The sequence below is a fragment of the Phyllostomus discolor genome, chromosome 4 (assembly GCF_004126475.2).
Source record: "Phyllostomus discolor isolate MPI-MPIP mPhyDis1 chromosome 4, mPhyDis1.pri.v3, whole genome shotgun sequence".
Lineage (NCBI taxonomy): Eukaryota > Metazoa > Chordata > Mammalia > Chiroptera > Phyllostomidae > Phyllostomus > Phyllostomus discolor.
Window position 1 is genome coordinate 140532055 of NC_040906.2, and position 19612 is coordinate 140551666.

At 36.2% G+C, this 19612-nt stretch overlaps 1 protein-coding gene across 6 annotated transcripts in view; it reads left to right on the forward strand.

The window, feature by feature from the left end:
• MYO6 (myosin VI) overlaps positions 1-19612 on the forward strand; it is a 162007-nt gene that overhangs the window by 72152 nt on the left and 70243 nt on the right. For all 6 annotated transcript variants that reach the window (XM_036024369.1, XM_036024370.1, XM_036024371.1 and 3 more), the window contains exons 3-7: positions 2381-2450; positions 10582-10655; positions 13882-14011; positions 16130-16235; positions 18047-18102. In XM_036024369.1, coding sequence (XP_035880262.1) covers positions 2381-2450; positions 10582-10655; positions 13882-14011; positions 16130-16235; positions 18047-18102 — 436 coding nt within the window. The remainder of the gene's footprint in view (positions 1-2380; positions 2451-10581; positions 10656-13881; positions 14012-16129; positions 16236-18046; positions 18103-19612) is intronic.

The following is a 19612-nucleotide window of genomic DNA, read 5'->3' on the forward strand; positions in this document are numbered from 1 at the left end:
AGATCTGTTTGCTGATACAATGCAAGCATAGAATAGGGACTGACTGAACTCTGGGAACATGTCTTTGACAACAGCAATGGCTTTTAAAGGTTTTTGATTGTGACCCATAGTAAGACATACATTTTACTTTGGATTACATATGTGTATTGTATGTCTTTATAAGAAATAGATTTTACACGTCAGTAAGTATGTCTATTGTGTGCGTGTGTGTGTTCGTAAATGAAACAGTCAAATGAAACATCCTTATTCCATGTGATGTACTCTGATATTCCTAATGTCTTTATTCTGTTAAAAATGCTGTTGTGAACCTTGAAATCGATTTTACGTTCTGTATTTGCAACAGAATGGCCTTCAGGCTGAAGCCCTAAATATGTGGCATTTAAGGTTCGATATTTTCTTTTCTCTGTCTACTTTGCTAGTCGTATCTTTTGTCAGCCATCAGTGTCCCCTTCATACTCTGACCATATACTTATTCTTGTGTATTATTTTCTCTTTCTCTTTCATCCTTCCTCTCCACAGTGTTTATCAAGCCCCCACCATGAACCAGGTGATGTTGGGTGATTTTTGTGGTTGCCCACAGTACTCTTTTTGCCTGGAATGCCACTCTCCATGGTCCTTTGCTTAATAAATAGTTCTTAAGACTGATTGAGGTTACCTCCTTTATGAAAGTTTTCCACAGATACCAAGTCCCTGTCTTCTTCTCTGTGCAGTAGAATTTATTGTTGATTACTCCTTCCTTTGAGGAGTGGTGTAAATTCTTAGCCTCCCATAATACTTTATTGGAGATACTTGTTTACATTTATCCCTCCCTCCCTGCTAGACTGTAATCTCAAGTGCAGGGACTAGTTTATTTGCTCATTTTCTCATTGGAGCTTGATGTGTGGTAGATGTTTATTGCTGGTGATCATTGTGTGCTTGTTACATGATCTTCTCTTGATAGGAGCAAAAGCCTCCTCCCTCTAAGAGAAAAGAATTGCCTTATGCAAAATTTCTCTTTCTCTTTGAGTAGATGGTAAAGGGGAGAAGAAGATGGGGGCTGTTGGTAATTTGGAGGATGAAGAAGGAGGTGGAGAAACTACCTGTTAGGGTTCATTACTGGCCTTTCAGCCCTTTTCTTAACCTTCCCTTTCTAGGAGCTTTTTATCTTCCAACTCTCTCCCATTTTCTGACCTGCTGGAGTTTCTTTCATTTCACGTGGCCCCTAACAGGATAGAGCTGACACCTGCAGTCTGGGGGTCCTTACTCCCACTGCCACAGCTGTGAAAGTGGGTACATGGGACTGGGGCATTAGCAGTTTATTTCAGAATGCATTTTCCTGCAGAAACATGATAATTTATGGATTGTTTTATACTGCCATTAATAAGTGTATGTTATGGATTAGTTTCAGTATTAATCATCTATCCTATAAACCTTTCCACATTTAGAACATTAAGAACATGTGTACTGGTTCCAAATTATTAACTTCCAGAGTATTTAGAGCATAACAGTTTTCTAATTTGGGTATGACTGAATTGAGTTAGTGCCTGCAGCCTGCATTCGCGCCATAAACCATAGAAGTAGCTTTGTCTTATACTCGTGTGTGTATATATATATGTAAAATATATAATTTTAAAATAATTGAACAATTTTTTCCTTATAGTTTTATTTGATATTGGTGGAAACTTCAGCCACAAGGAGTAATTGTAATTACTTGGGAAGTATAAATTTATAAGTTACTGTTAGAATGACATGGATAAAATGTGTAATTTTCTTTAGATGGAATTTGAGATCATTTATCTTATAAGATACTATCTATTCTAGAATTTCTGCCATACATTTAAGTGATATAATAAATACAGACTGTTCGTGCATACCTATAATTTTCTGGACCAAATAGTTCTGGATACTGTTTATATTTATAGCATATATTTATACAGGAATTTATGCCTTACATGTTTTACTCAAACAGCATGAATTAAATAATAGTCTATTATGTTCTGTCTGATTGATTGGATATTACTTTTTTTGTTTTAAAAACAATATTGCTATTATACAAACACTAACATTTTTATTTTTTAGAAGATGTTGATAGCATACCCATATGCATTTAATATTAATGTACTTCATATTTTGTCCTACTCTAGATATTAGAGCACAAGATTTTTAAGTTGGTTTCCATTATTGATTTTATGGTCATGGTAATAGTAGATAAGGTTTCTGAGTGAAGTTATTATCCTGTTTTTGGGTTAGTGACTTATTAAATAGTAGGATCTTGTATTATATTTTAATGAAGAGCAGAATATCATTGGCATTATTACAATGTATGCAACCAATTAAGCTTCTTTATTTTTCTTACTATTTATAAACCTCTAGGTTAATGAACTTCTGTTTTGTTTGTTAGACATTTTTGGCGCTCATAAACCAAGTGTTCCCTGCAGAAGAAGACAGTAAAAAAGATGTAGAAGATAACTGTAAGTATCAAGTTAAAAATAGTTCTCATCATAGAAAAGGAAACTTGCTCCAAAAATATAAATGAGTGGTTGTATTATTAGGTACACAGTACTGGTTCAGAAAAAACGTAACCTTTTGACAGGAAAATTCATGTGAATGGAGAAGCTCAAAAGCCCTAAGGTTATTATTGTCTCACATTTGCACTTTGGTGAAAGAGTCTCTTGAATGTCTTGCTAGTGTTATTTCAGTTGTGGAAATGTAGGGAATGGTAATAATTTACTGTGAAGCCTGAACTAGAGACCTCTTGTTAACACTTTTGAAAGTTATTTTGAACTCCATCTAGAATCAGATGATATTTATAGTAGTGCATGTGGTTTGATAATTTGGAGATTGACTCAAGAGGACCCATTTAATGTCACTGTTTAAAGGAAACAAACATTTAAAAAATACTGTGTAATAAATACTAATTGAAAAATTGATTCCAGAACATTATATTAAAGTGAAACATTATTTTGATTTATAACTAAGCATGTTTGGTGGAAAAACTTAATTTAGTGAACAAGCCATGTTAATTCTTGCATTTTCACAATAAAGTAGTAATCGTATTTCATTTTTTATTTGGCAGTATATAAAAATTATGTCCACTTGTTTTAGATTTCATTAAACATATCTGACATGAAAAACTCTTTATTTAAAGAATAAAGATTAGACTTCCGGCCAAGATGGAGGCAAAGGTGGACGCACTGTGCCTGTTTGCACAACCAAGATAGGGACAACAATAATTTAGAAACAGAATAACATCCAGAACTGACAGAAAATTGATCTGAATGGAAGTTGGACAACCAAGAAGTTGAAATAGATCCATTCATCCAGACCAGTAGGAGGGGCAGAGTTGGGCAGCCAGGTGAGGGTCTTGGCACAGAGAGCAGAGAGAGTTGGGACAGGACCCGTAAGACATCCGGGGGCACGTAAGGCATCTGGGGTGCACAAGACCGCAGTGGGTGGACCCTGAGTGCACAAGTGGCAGCTGGCAGACCCAGCAAGGTGGCGATTGTAAAGCAAGGCAGTGTGCACAACTCAGGATTCCAGTGCTGGGAAATAGAGCCTTGGGACACTAATTGAGGACACCTGTGGGAGTTGAGGCACACAGAGAGACACCCAGCCTCACAGTAGAGGTCCTTGGAGGGTCCCACGGCATGCACAAGCCCACCCACATGGGAATTGGCACCAGAGGGGCCCAGTTTGCTTGGGGGAAGTGGCAGAAGAGACTGAGGTTACACGGAGAGCAGAGCAAGCACCATTGTTCCCTCTCGACCCTGCCCCCACATACAATGTTACAACCCAGCAACTGGGGTGCCCCACCCTGGTGAACACCTAAGGCTCCTCCCCTCATATGTAACAGGCGTGACCAAACCAAAAGAAAAAAAAAGAGAGATGGCTCAAACAGAAGAACAAATGAAAGCCCCAGAACCAATCCTTTGAAGTGACCGAGAGATGGCCAACCTATCAGATGCACAGTTCAAAACACTGGTGATCAGGAAGCTCACAGAATTAGTTGATTTTGGTCGCAAATTAGATGAAAAAAATGAAGGCTACAATAAGTGAAATGAAGAAAAATACACAGGGAACCAATAGTGATGGAACGAAAGCTGGGTCTCACATCAATGGAGTGGACCAGAAGGAAAAAAGAAGCAACCACACAGAAAAGAATGAACAAACAAGAATTCAAAAAAAATGAGGAGAGGCTTAGGAACCTCCAGGACATCTTTAAATGTTCCAACATCCAAATTACAGGGGTACCAGAGGGAAGAGGAAGAGCAACAAGTGGAAAAGTTATTTGAGCAATAATAAAGGAGAACTTCCCTAATCTGGCAAAGGAAATGGACTTCCAGGAAGTCCAGGAAGTTCAGAGAGTCCCAAAGAAGTTGGACCCAAAGAGGAACACACCAAGGCACATCATAATTACATTAGGCAAGGTAAAAAATGAAGGAGAGAATCCTAGAAGCAGGAAGAGATAAGGAGATAGTAACCTACAAAGGTGTTCCCATCAGACTGTCAGCTGATTTCTCAAGAGAGACCTTACAGGCAAGAAGGGGCTGAAAAGAAGAATTCCAAGTAATGAAAGGCAAGGACCTACATCCCAGATTGCTCTATCCAGCAAAGCTGTCATTTACAATGGAAGGGCAGATAAAGTGCTTCTCAGATAAGATCAAGTTCAAGTTCATCATCACTAAGCCCTTTTTTTATGAAATGTTAAAGGGACTTATTTAAGAAAAAGAAGGTAAAAAAAACACATATAGTAAAATGACAGCAAACTCACAATTATTAACAACCACACCTAAAACAAAACCAAAAGAAACTAAGCAAACAAGTAGAACAGGAACAGAACCACAGAAATGGAGATCACATGGAAGGTTAGCAACAGGGGAGGATGAGAGGGGGGAAAAGGTATGGAGAATAAGTAGCATAGATGGTAGGTAGAAAATAGACAGGGGGAGGGCAAGAATAGTATGGGAAATGTAGAAGCTAAAGAACTTACGACACATGGACATGAACTAAAGGGGGAAAATGTGGGTGGGAGAGGGTGTGCAGGGTGGAGAGGAATGAAAAGGGGGAAATGTGACAACTGTAATAGCATAATCAATAAAATATATTTAAAAAAGTAAAGATTAGAGAAAGGACTATATTTTATCCTTGTTGATTTTCCTTTGAATTAACATTTGAGTGAGACTGTGAGGCCCCTGTGTGTGAATGGGTAGTGTAGAACAGAGTGACTGGGAGAGCTGTGGACTCAGAGAGAACCTGAGTTTGGCTTCTGACTGTGCTAGTAGGGAGCTTTCTGCCTGTGGCAGTTTATCTCTCCTCATTCAGCTTCTCATCTGTAAAATGGGAGTGATAATGTGTATATTGCATGCCTGGAGATACTGTATTTATTTTTAGAGAGAGGGGAAGGAAAGGGGAAAAAAGAGGGAGAGAAACATCTATTAGTTGCCTTTTGTATGCTCCCGACCAGGGACCTGGCCTACAATCCAGGCATGTGCCCTGACTGGAAATCGAACTGGCAACCTTTTGGTTTGCAGACTGGTGCTCAATCCCCTGAATCACACCAGCCAGGGTGATACATTTAAAAATCTGGGGACAGTTCTTAACCTCAATAATCTCTAAATAAATGGTAGCTATTATTATTAGGTATGAGAGATTGGGAAAAATTGTGAAGTTCCCTTCCATTCCAAAATTGGTTGGAGAATTTCTCTGATGGGTAATGTGTCTTTTCCGAATAGCAATAATTAAAAATAAAAAAGGAATGAGAGTCTACTATATCCAAAATAAGAGAGACTATTATTTTCTGTTAAATCTTAATAGGGTATTTAGAACTAGGAATTAATCCTTTTCACATATTAAAATAAATATTTTTTGGTTTACATAGCCACATGTAGCTAAGCATAACAAATGGTTTCAAATTACTTTAATTCATTTCTTAAATTAATATTTTGAAACATTCTCCTTGTGGTTATTGCACCTTGATATACTTGTCCAACCTTTTACTTTTCCTAGTCTTAGTGTAGATTTGCTGCATCTTGCAGGTGTATTCTTTGATGATGCCAGGATGGCAGAGTTTTAATGTGCGGATGTTAACTATTCTCATATATATACCACATTTTTTAAATTGTTCAGTTATAATTGTCCCCATTCCCCCCATTACTCTCCCCTGCCATACCTACCCCTACCTCCCACCTTCAGTCCTCCCCCACCACATTGTCTTTGTCCATGTGTCCTTTATATTTGTTTCTTGACTTGCCCCTATTGCCCCCCATACTCCCCCACCCTGGTCTGGTTACTGGTGAGTTTGTTCTTTATCTCCATGTCTCTGGTTATATTTTGCTCACCTGCTTGCTTTGTTTATTAGGTTCCTTTATAGGTAAGATCAAATGGTATTTGTCTTTCCTTGCCTGGCTTATTCCACTTAGCATAATGCTCTCCAGTTCCATCCATGCTATTGTGAAGGGTAGGTGTTCCTTCTTCCTTTCTGCTTTGTAGTATTCCATTGTGTAAATGTACCACAATTTTTAATTGAAGTCTCTTTTCTGAAACCACATCATTAATGCAGCTTTGACTGTTGAGTTTAGAACACAGGTTTTCCAGCTAAAATGGTTTCATTACTTACTAGTTTTTTTATCTGAGGCTTGCCACTATACCACTGTCCTCTGCCAAATGACACATGGCATTGTGTCATAGGGTTTAGAAATATGTGCATGTTTCTAAAAGTCTTTCCTCTTCTCTGTATCATGGTGGTAATGTGATGACCAAAAGCTTGATATCTATAGAGATTCTGAAGTGTATAATAAAGGTTCTACTGAAAGACATGGTTGTCTTTTGAAAGTGCCCTAATAACATAGCAAAATTTATTACCTAGTTTTACCTCTAGGTTTCCTATGTGATGAGTTTTAAATATGGAGGTTAGTATGTTAATTTTACCTTTTTACTTGACTCTTAGGTATTGATAAAATAGGAAAATAATTTAGGGATGTGAAGTCAGTAATTAATAGCATTTTTCATACTCATTTAACTTACTGTTACTTACATGGCATATAATATTCTTCATGAATTATTACCATTAGAATTTGAGAGTGATAAAATGTAAACTATAACATTGGGAAAAATCCCAAGAGTTGCCTTTTTCAGTAATGGAATGACTTTTACAATAAGATAACTATAGAATTGATTGACTTCTGCTATGTTGAAGTTATTTGTGGGTTCCTTTTTTTCTTTCAGTGAATTAGAACTGTGATGAATAAGCAGGGTCTTAAATGTTCAGGTAACTCCCTTGTCAGATTCCTAAATGTAATAATTCATACCCACTCTTCATTAGAAACATTTGGTATGCTTGATACATATTTACTATACCAAAATTCTTCTTAGGGAGTTTGTAAAGAAAAAATGTGCTTGTTCTTTTATTATATGTCTTGTTTTTAAACTTTTGCTATTGAGAATGGTTAAATCTCTGAATAAGCAGGCATAAAAGGCAAACAGATTACATAAAGGATTGCATGTAAGTAGCCAAATCAAGCAGTCCTAAGGCTGGCTACTAGCAGAGGAAAGTAGAAGGGAATTTGGTGGAGCAGGAGTTATTTATGAGACCCTTGTGAACGTCCCTAGGTCATACCTTTAGGGATGCATAGGCAATTGGGACTTACCATTTTCCATTCTGGCAAAAGGAGGGTCATAAATATCTTCCTCTCTGCCTTTTCCTTTCCTTGTTTTCATGAATATGGAACAGACTGACTAGTATGATTTAAGAGGAAGACCCTGCTGTCCATGTTCTTATTATCACTGGCAGGTATTTCACTGGCAGGTTAGAGGTTTAATTAACAGATAACCTGAGAGTGTTGGCGGTGAGTGTGGGAGGGGGTAAAGAAATGAGAGCGAGCAGTCACCTGTCAATATAGGTGATATGATTAGTTTTTCCAGGAGAGCTGTGTTGTGGGATTGAGAATTCTTATTTATATGGAGAAGAGAGCATCCTATACAACAGGTAATTTAGAGGAAGGTGAGAGGTCTGGGAGTGGTTCAACATTGTGCTGTGAAGAAGAGAAAACAACATGTAGACCAGGCTTCTGAGGGACAAGGGTGGAAAAGAGCAGGGATGTAGAAAGGTAGATGACCCAAAATTCAAACTATGTACACCTCTGCTGCCTCCCTTCTCTAAATCTTTTCTCTTTTTTTTCTTTTTTTTTTAATTTTAATCATTTTTCAAGGACAATTTTCTCCCTAAATCTTTCCTCAATTCAAAGGAAAGCTGCCATTAAAGTTCTTAGCAAGCTCCACCCACTTCTTACTCTGTTTTATTCTGCCATAAGTGACATTAGAAAGCAGTCATGTGTCTTTGGCAAGTGAATTGCCTGCAATGAATTGGACAGTCTTTAAGATAGGTATAACAAGAGACTCTGGACAGAATTGGTTAGGTGTTGAATTGTATGTTAGACCTAATATAGTGTAGGCATATATGAGGGGGGACCCCCCCTCCGAAAACCAGAATTAACTTCCAGAGGGCAGGCCCCTTGTAGTACAGGCTTCCCCTGCTAGATGAGTGTTCTACCATTTGGTGTTGGTGTGAGAGGCCACATTCAGCTTCAGTGAATTTTTTTTGAAGACCCTTTCGACTCATTTGCCCATGTCATGATGGGTGATTTATGAGCACACCTGGCGCTGAGCTCAGCAGTTTTTTTACCAAAACCGGTATGACTCTTGTGCCCCACCCTCTCTATTCATCTGATCTTGCCCTGAGTGACTCTTTTTTTGTTTCCACGGGTGAAAAAAATCCTCAAAGGGAACATTTTGCCAATGTGGAGGAGGTGAAACAAAACCAAAACACTCCAGCAGAACCTCTAAAAGACATCAGAATCAGCAAGTTCAAAAACTGTTTTGAGCAGTGGAAAAAACATCTCAGTAGGTGTATTGCATCAAATAGAGAATACTTTGGAGGTGACTGAAGTTTAAACATAAAATAAGTACATGATTTTCTAAATAAATTGTGGCTTTTGAAGAGTCCCCCCTTGTAGACAAGTTCAGTGAGGAATCAAGCAGACAAGCAAATGAATCTCAGTGACCTGCTCTCAAAAGATCTGGTTTCGTAGCCAAAACCAGATATACAAAATTATAATTGCAATACTGGCAGTCTGTGGTAAACACCATATAAAACGTACAAAAAAGAAAGTAATTCTAGTGGTGGTGGAAGTGGTGAGAATGGGGAAATACAATTTGTGAGATAATCTTTCAACTGACCTTAAAGGATAAGTTGATTTTTGAAACTAGAGATACAGAGGTAGAGTCCAATGCATGCGTGATACTTGGATTCAGTAATTTAGTATGTAAGTTAGACAATATTCAGGTAAGTTGTGGAAAATTATATGAAAAGGTCAGCTGAATGCAAGTTTAATATAGGCCTTGAATATTAGACTTGAATATAGACTTTGAGAGTTGATGAAGACCCACTGATATTTTTTGAGGAGAAAGGTTTAATTAGGGCTCTGGTTTAGTTGGATTAATGGGCTGAGCATTCTGGATTAGGGAGTAGAGAGACTGAAGCAGTAGGCAATTAAGAGGGTTCTTTGATTACAAAAGAGGTAATGTGACCTGAACTGGGACTGAGATGGTGGAAATGGGAAGAAAGGGAAGACATTTCAGAGACTATGCTAATTTTGAATACCTGCCAAGAGGCTGGAACTGTGCTGCCTACACACTTTGTTATATGGTATAAAGAGTCGGAAGCTAGTTGAGAGCCAGGCGGGAAGAAAAGATGATCCTAAGTGTTGACTAAGGTTTGTAGTCTGGTGGTGCTAACCATAGAAACAAAGTGGTTGGGAAGAAGAATGGTTTTGTCTAGCATGTGGTAGAAATACGGAAATGGAGCTCAGAGGGCTGGGCGAGTAGAATATGTCAGAGAGGAAGATCACCTGTGTGTGTATATTCTAACATATTAGTAGAACAGACATCAGAAAAACAAGATTTCTACCCTGTTTCTGCTATTGACTAGCTGCAGTTAAGACATACACATATTTTTGATCTGTGGTTGGGCATTCAAATAGCAGAGGGCTGACATAAATTGTATTTGGATTTTCAATAGCAGGAGTAGTCAGCTGCGCTAACCTTAAGTTGTTCAAGGGTAAAGGGTATACCTTTTCCAGGACTCTTACTTCGTCATATCCATTGTGAGACACTGGCTGAATGATCTTCTAAATGGGTCCTTTCCCATTCTAAAATTTCTTCTTTTGTGTTATTTCTGTAACATTCAGATTCTCAGATTAAGTTAGCATCATCACTTGTGTCAAAAGTATATTAAAATCAGCACTATTTAAAGTCATACTTTCTTTCCACTTGAATTGTACTCAACTTTTTAACCAGCCTCCACTGATGTGTACTCACTAGATATACTTGCCTGGTTGGAAATTCATTGTTTACAAACATCACTGTAGCATATATGTAAACTTGATATATTTTAAATTGGCCTCTTGAGTTTACTAGGGTTTGAAAAAGATGGAATTAAGTCTAACAGGTGAATTTTAGCTCTGGTCAAAGTGATTCAGATTAAGATTGTATTGCTTTACTTTTTTTTCTTCAAATATCTAATAATTTACACATTTTACGTCTTAGGTTCACTAATGTATTTAAATGAAGCCACACTTCTCCATAATATCAAAGTTCGATACAGTAAAGACAGAATTTATGTAAGTATTTTACCTATGATTTAAGTTTTTGTTGGTATAATTATTTTACATGCTATTGTTTGATTTTGTCAAGCTTGAAATTTTCTAACTGGAAATCATATTTGATCTGAGTGTGATCTCCATGGGGATAAGGATTTTTTTTCTAATTTACTGCTGTAACTCCAGGGCTTAAAACACATGTGGTATGTAGTAGGCATGTGGCAGATATTTGTGAAATAAAACAGTGAGTTCAGAACATCATCCAGTATCTGTCAGATTTAAAAACACTTCATTTTTTATTTTAAAAAACATTTTGGATTTTTATTTTTGATACATGTCTGTAGATCTGTTTAATTAACTGATTTTTTACACTGTTCTGCAAAGAATTTAAGGTATCCTAAAAGAAAGATATATTAAGGCTAAAAACTTGGATGACTAAAAAAGGTCAATGATAATACAAGCAGTACCTGAGGAAATAATCAAGAACACAGAAATGCTGACTCTACAGCCTAAGTAGTTGCAATATTTCATTAAATCCTAAATATATACCTTACCTTAAAATCCAGAATATTAAAAAAATGACAGAGAATGTTTTTAATGTAAATAGATTTGCACTAAATCATTCAGATGGATAATTAACTAGTTTGTTTTAGCTCTGATTACTCATTGGGCACATTAGAGATTTTATTCTAATATGACCTAGTTGTAGATTCCTTTATTGGCTGGAGGTAAATTACCCACTGTAGTTGGGTATTAAGGATGGGACTCTTCATTATTTTTGAACGAAGAAAACACATGGCTTCTTTGATACAACCTAGATCAAGTGACAGCCTTAATATTTTATAGCACTATCAATTTGCCTAATTGTACTTACTTAATTCTGACTAAATTACCTTTAGTCTTTGCCATCTGTCCAAGTAGTGACAGATGGGAAATAGGAATAATCTAGTCTTTTCCAAAAGAGTTTACTTGCTATCTTTCAGTTATACACAGCATAGTTTTAAGTCTTTACTTTCCTTCTTTATTTCTTTCAAAATCAGCTTAATAAGGTATATACTTAGGTTGATATATGGTTATTCTTGATTAGAAATATATTTAGAAGCAAATTTACTCAGTCAGCAGATTACTGTGGAGCATCTGATGTGTGCTAAATGCTGTTTTAGGTACCAAAATAGTACAAGCTTTTAAAATTCGTTGAAGTAGTTCAACTTGTAATAAATCAGTAAAGTTGACTGGATATAACCAGAAAATATTATCCATCAAGTAGAATTGGCCACTGTTTTTTCATTACTTGTCTTATATTACTTAGTGGTTGTGGAGCAGCAATCTTGTTTCAGCAAATTTTTATTGAAATCTTTTTTTTGAAGTTAGGGTATTTCTTACTAACTTTACAGACTCATGCTTTTTAAAAATTGAGATACTTTGTTTTTATTTGGGATGTCCCTACAAAAGCTTAATACCCACAGGATTCTGATTGGTCTTTTAATGCTTCCTGTGTTGTAGTGGTACTATATGTGCTGACTGTGACCATTAATAATGAAAGGTTTGCATGTAGTATTGTATTTTAAAAATTAGTTGTCTTTTTTTATAAATTTTATTTTTGATTTTAGAAAGAGGGGGAGGGAGAGAAACATCGATTGGCTGCTTTCTGTATGCACCCTGACTGGGGACCAAATCTGCAACCCAGACATGTGCCCTGACTGGGAATCAAACCAGTGACCTTTTGGTTTGCTGGATGACTCACAACCAGCTGAGCCACACGGCTGGGGCGGTTGTCTTTTTTTCACATTGAGACTAGTTGACTAAATTGAATGGTTGATAAAAATAATTATCTGCTTGTGAAGTTTAAGTTTTTGTTTCTTATTTATAATGCCTATATCACTCCAGGGGTTTTTAGGGTTATTCCCAACTTTCTTGACCCTCTGTTCCTAAGGCATGTATGCAGTTGGGCATATGACCTCTGTTAGATAGTGTCTGTTTGGGATCATCAGTTCCTGTTTGCAGAACCAGTATTTTCAAAGTTAACTGAAGCCAAGATTGGTATGTTTTTTCCTAACCAATTATGCCTTTTAGTTATAAAGCCATTAAAATTAACCATATGTAAATATAGTTATTGTTAGTATAATATATGTGAAAGAAGGAAACAATTTGGAATAAGAGTTTAAATTTAATATTTTTATATTTCTTATCAACCAGAATTATCACTATTATCCCTTAGACTTGAGTATAACTAATAGCTAACTCACTTTGACATTTTCATTAGTTATTAAAATCTCTATTACTTTCTTTGTGTCTCCCATAAAAAGGTTATTTTCTAGAATTTCTTACTTTTTACCCCACTCCAGGAAGCATCTTTGGGAGTCTTCACTGAATTTTAGATTAGTAGCCTGAGAATTTATGGTTTCCCCATCATTTCCCTTCTGTAGCCAGATGTAGAAAAGAGAAAATGTGGTCCTTTGTGTCCTAGCTTGACCAGTAAACCACAACTAATTTGTAACTCCTTTTCTACCCACAAGGAATCTTATAAACCTAATGGGTGCATTTTTAAAAAATTCTTTTAAAGCCACAGTTAAATTCCAGATTTAAAGGCACACTTAAGTTGTTCATTAAACATGTAGCCCATCAATATTCTAGGTAGTAGTTAGCATATGTTGTTTTGTAAAATCTGGGACCAAAGTGGTCACCACAGAACTAAATCAGTTCTTGTCATTCAGTGATGGGAATAGGCCTAGAGCATCCTATGAGCTAAATCAGACTCTTTAGTAATGGGGTGAATAAAATAGTCTAGATGCTTAATATAAATGACCAAACCTTGGGCTGCGGGAATAGACCTGGGAGAGTAGGTTTCATAATTAGCATCAGCAGAAGAAGGCTGATTGAGCTAGAGGCTTCAAGACCCAGCTCTCTGTCTGCGATGACTTGGTGGTGATATCATGAGCCTAGAGAGCACATGAGAGGTGAAAGTTTTCTTCTAGGCAAAGGAAAGTCAAGAGAAATAGCCTTGATTTTGGATGTGCTGAGTTTGAGATGACTATGAGATGAGAAGATGTATTTGTTAAGATGTATTTGTTAGAGAAGTATGGGTCCTGTAGAGATCAGGATATGTTTCAGGGTAGAAATGCAGATTTGGGAGTCCTTGTTATATGGAGAATGGAAAGTATTTATTGCTGTATTTTGTTTCTCCTGTGAACCTTGCTTGGTTTTAAATGAAAGTATAATTAGAAAATTTTACGCTTCTCCTGTTCAGACATATGTCGCCAACATTCTGATTGCGGTGAATCCATACTTTGACATTCCTAAAATATACTCCTCAGAAACAATCAAGTCGTACCAAGGAAAATCTCTTGGGACAATGCCGCCTCATGTCTTTGCAATTGGTGAGTGATTTCATTGCATCATAGTTTTTGTTCCTTACATTATACAAATTTACTCAGTTTTTTGTGGATTAATAGAAGATACCATGAAGTGAATATATATTTTGGAGAGCCTGTATGCATTTTGAAATTATCACCATTGTTAGGAGCCTGTATTTTACAGATCTTAGGAAGAATACTGTATTATTCAGACAAATCATTGGGCAGTTGTATGTCATTATCTTTGTTAAATGCCTGTGTCTTCCTATGTCCACCCAGTTGAAAGTAGGACATAATAAAAGCTGACCTCATGGTTCTTTTTGACTCAACACAATCAGCTCCAGCCTAAAAGTGTCCTCCCTTATAGCTTTGAGGCCCAGACACGCCTTCTACTGTCCCCTAGGTCATCACTTGTGAGTGTGTCCCTTGGGCTGGACATGAGCTGTAAGAGCACGTCTTCCAGGCCTTATTTGCATCAGGACTTAATGAAGTTTAAAGGACTGAAAATGGTGTGTGCTTTCATATCTCTGGGGAATCTGTGTGGAAGGTCAGCAGTATCTGTCTTTGCCTTTCTCAGGCTCTGTCTCATCTTTATGAACTTGTAGTTCTGAGGAGTAGAGAGATGGAGTTATTGCCCCCAACTCCCAAGCTGATAACTGCAGATACAGAGATGTTAGCTAACTCTTTCAACCCAGACATATCCAGCAGTTAAATGATGACATGTTTTGGTCCTGATTCTTAGTGCAGCTGTTTCTCTCTGGGCTTTCACTTCATGCCTGTGTTTTGGCCTAACCAGGCTTCATGCACTTCCAGATTTGGCTGACTTGTGTACTGGGTACTATTGTGCAGACGGAGTATGTCAGCCAAGTCCAGTGCCACAGCAGATTGACCTTTGATTCTAAGATGCTATGATGATCATTGGCATGTTTTCTGTCAGCTACCAAAATGGTACATAATCCTTAGAACCTGAGAGTGAGCAAGCTTCTCACTGGAAAGAAGTTAACATATTTAAAGTGAATAAACTGACTTTTATTTTTAATTGTCCTGCTAAAAAATATTAATAGTGATTCCACAGAAGTGGGTGGAAAGATGGCTGAAAAATTGGTCGCGAGGATGGGTATACACTTGCAAGTAATTTGCCTGTGGTCCTTAGGTAAAAGCCATTTGCAAAGCCTTCTTCATTAGTAAGAGTGTCATATGTCTGAGGTGAGAAATAGTTGTCTTCATAGGACTAAACTGGCTAGGGTCTAATTTTTAATTAAAATTATTTTAATTTGAGACCACCTTAACAGAATTAAATCATGCTCAACTTATCAGTGTAGTCTCAAAATTTAAGATATTTTGTAGCATAAGTTGTTGGAGTACAGTGAAGATAATTAAAACTTATACATACACATAATTGTGAATCTGAACAAATTAAAGCAGTTAATTTTGCTTATTCTTGAGATGCCGATAAATTCTACAAGGTATTTAAAGTTAATAGTATTACAAAAAACACAGTTCTGTTTTGCAATCATGTATTTTTTCTTCCAGAAGAATTTTTGGTTGCCAGATTTTTTTTTTGAGTTTTTAATTAATGGTATGTTACTTCTTCCTTTTCTTTGAGGACTTCATTAGTTGTTCATAGTGAGCATGTTTTATCTCTGCAGATTTTCTCTGGTACTGGGAAGAACTGAGCCACAGCTCATAATATGGAGACATTTTAATACAAACATAAGAGTTGTTTATTTGGCTTTCATATTACTTAGCTATCAGGATAATAAACCAGCCATTTATTTATATTTTTAAGATTTTATTTATTTATTTTTGGAGAGGGAAGGGGTGGAGGGGGGGAGAGAGAGAGAGAGAGAAAGAGAGAAACATCAATGTGCGGTTGCTGGGGGTCATGGCCTGCAACCCAGGCATGTGCCCTGACTGGGAATCGAACCTGCAATACTTTGATAAACCAGCCATTTAAAGTCAATACTTTAGAAATGTTTTTAATACTTATGAATGATTTTATTTAAAAATTTTACTAACTGTAAACCCACATTTATAATTTATTTAGGAGTGAGTTCTCTTTCATAATAAATGAATTATCTATCATTTACTAAATCTATATTTAATTCATTCTCCATGATTAATATGTTATTTTGATCCTAGCTGATAAGGCTTTTCGAGACATGAAGGTACTCAAGATGAGTCAGTCTATCATCGTATCTGGAGAATCAGGAGCTGGCAAAACAGAAAATACAAAATTTGTTCTAAGGTGAGGAATACTTAGCTCAGCTAGAGTAATTTCAACAGGTTCATTTATTTTTATTGAGGTAAAAATATGTAACAGAATTTATCATATTAACCATTTCTAAGTGTACAGTTCAGTAGTGTTCAATTCACACTGTTTTTCAGCCAATGTCCAGAACTTCATATTGCAATACTGAAACTCAATTCCTGTTAAACAGTTTCTCACTTCCCTCTGCCTCAGCAGAGGGAACCACCCTCTGCCTTGGCAACCACCTTTCTGTTTTTTGCTTCTATGATTTTGATTGCTCTAGATCCTCTCATATAAGTGAATCATACAGTGTTTGCCTTTCTGTGACTGGCTTATTCCACTTAGCATAATGTCTTCAAGGATCATGTATATTGTAGCATGAATCAGAATTTCCTTCCTTAGTAAGGCTGGATAATATTCCATAGTATGTATTTATCACATTTTGTGCATGGGCACTTGGATTGCTTCCACCTCTTGACTCTTGTGAATAGTGCTGCTATGAATATGTTATGAACAAAGATACAGCTATGTCTCTGAGTTTGATTTGAACAGGTTGACTTTGAATTCCTTTGTGTGTTTTATGACACAGTTTAAAATAAGGGGTTCTATCCCTTTTGAAAAAACAGACATCTTATGTGGAAACTAAGCCATAGATTGAAAACAATTTCTGACCTTATTCTCTTGAGGATACTGGAGGAGGTCAGTGCTGGTTAGTCCTTCAAAATCCAACCTTCGTGGGTTTTCCTCGATATTCCCCTGCTGTTGGTATGGTTGAAACCCTTTTCTACATAAAGCTTATGACGATTGGCCATATTTCTACCTCCCCACAACCCTCCTCCCAGGAAATCCTTTTTGTAGCTATCAAATTAAACTCTGTACTTTGTTTAACATCATAGCATTTTAAATACTTCTTAGAGCTTAAAACTTTCAATTTATATCCTTGGGGATGTTAAGTCTAGCGTTGAAGCTACTGCTGGGACCAGGGAGTACATTCTGAATTCTCTCGCCAGTGTTGTTCTGTGTTGTTACACTTCTTAGTTGATTGCTGCATGGTCAGTCTCTTGATTCAATTTTGCTTTTTTATGCAAATATATATGCTGTTTAGACTTATTTATATGATAGCAATTTGAGTTTGTTTTTGCCTGTTACACATACACAATTCTGGTTATATGAATGCTTCCTAATACTCTTGGAATTCTAAGTTCAGTTTCTTTCTCTCCTGTATGTAATGGTCATAACGAATCTCTGATTAATATACACCTCTGAAAATGAACAAGTAATTAAGAAACTGTAAACTTATAGTGTAAACTTATATTGTAAATCCGAGGTTACTCTGTTCTGAAATGTGCCAGGCAAGTAGTAGTTCTATCATGTTTTATCCTGCGCTGTAACAGCATGGAAAGTGGTAACTTCCTAGCTGTTCAGTGGCAGATCCCTGTATTTTAACCTCCATAAAGACTGAATTACTAGGCTATTAGAAAAGACTTTGGGATCTCATGCAGAAATGGATATTCCTGTGTGAAATGTGTGGCATATTAAAACTCAATAGTTGGTTAAAGTCAGATTATTTCTCAAAACAGTTTTGAAAAAACAATGCTGATTTAGATGTTCAGGTCAATCCAAATAGAATTTTAAATGTTTAAAGAGTTATAACAGAATAATTATATTTAAATATAAATCTGTAATTTTTAAATAACCAGTTACTACATTGATCCAGATTCAAATTTTACATGTGTTAAACAATATTAAAATTATAATGTGTGCATTATTATTGTCATCTAAATTTTTATATCCTGTATTTTAAACAGATATCTGACTGAATCCTACGGAACAGGTCAAGATATTGATGATAGAATTGTGGAAGGTATTGTTAATTTTAAAAATTCTTATTTTACATTAGGTATGTACGATAATACTCTAAGTGGTCTGGAATGTTCTCCTAGAGATCCAGAAGACTCTGTCTTCTAATCTTTGCTCAGATATCATGTTCTAATTTACTTAATGTCTGTTGTTACCCCCTCCCCTCCACTAATGTAAATGAGGTTAGGAGGATAGGAATTTTTATATATTCCAGGCCTCTGGAATAGTGCCTGATACATAGCATACACTCCATAAATATCTGTTGGATGAATGATAGAAATACAGGAAACTCTTTGGCCTTCTGTTTTTACCTTGCTGTTTTTTTAAAAAAAGAGATAACAAGAGAGTTTATTTGGAATTGAGGTACTTGTTTTTGCAAAATCATTTCAATAGAAGAGTATAATTGGAAGACAAGAATCTGTAAATTGATATCCTGAAGCTCTAATGCCTGAATATCCTTCGAAAGCCTTCTTGTATCCCAATTTGGAGACTTCTGGTCTAGGCTTACCATCATATTGAATCTGCACCACTCTTCTCTATCATAAATTCCTTTCTGGTCTCCCCACTTAACCGTATTTTGCCGTGTATAATGTGCACTTTTTGCCCAAATTTTTGAGGGACAACATAAGGATTTGCATTATACGTGGGTAGTTATAATTCTATATCTATATAAATGTTTTTAATTCTGTAATTTATGCTTATGTGTTAAAAGTGTGACTCTGGAAAGCAGTAGTGATATCTGTATGAAAAATAATAACCTGGAATATGATAATAGATTTTGTTTCTAAATATAAATAAATAAAAAACTGAATTAAAAATTAAAACAAAAGATTATTTTCCTGAAAGTTGGGGCCAAAAATGTGGGTGCATGTTATACATGGGCATGTGTTATACATCGCCAAATATTATTATTTCCCTTTAAATGTGCTCTTTGTGTAGAAGTTGGAATGATCTCATTTGCTTTAAACCCTTTAACTGCTTCATATTATTCTCAAAATAAAGCCCAAATTCATAAAATCACCTCCCCTGGTCTATAATCACCTCCTCTGGTCTAATTGGGTCATATTTCCTCAGAATTTTTATGCTGTAGGCATGGTGGTTTCCTTGTAGTTCATTAGACTGTTCTGGACACTCTTCCTCCTTCCCCTTTCCTCATTGTCCCCTACTAGGCACTCAGTAAGTGTTTTAATAATACTGATGATATTGACATATATGGGATGTATTGGGCATTGTCTGGTTTGCTTAAAATCTGTGTGTAATTTAAATCTTAACAGAATGAGGTAGGTACTATTTTATCCCAACTTTACAGATAAGAAACTGAGGTAGAAAGAATTTAAGTAATTTGGTGAAGTCATATGGCATATCAATTGTGGAAGTGAGATATAAACCCAGGCATCTTAATTATCTGCTATATATACTAAGTGCATCTTTTAACATCCTTGACAATTTAATGAAAAATTTCAGTAGAACAGAAATGAATTAGGGGCCTTCCATGTCCATGCATTTTGCTAATA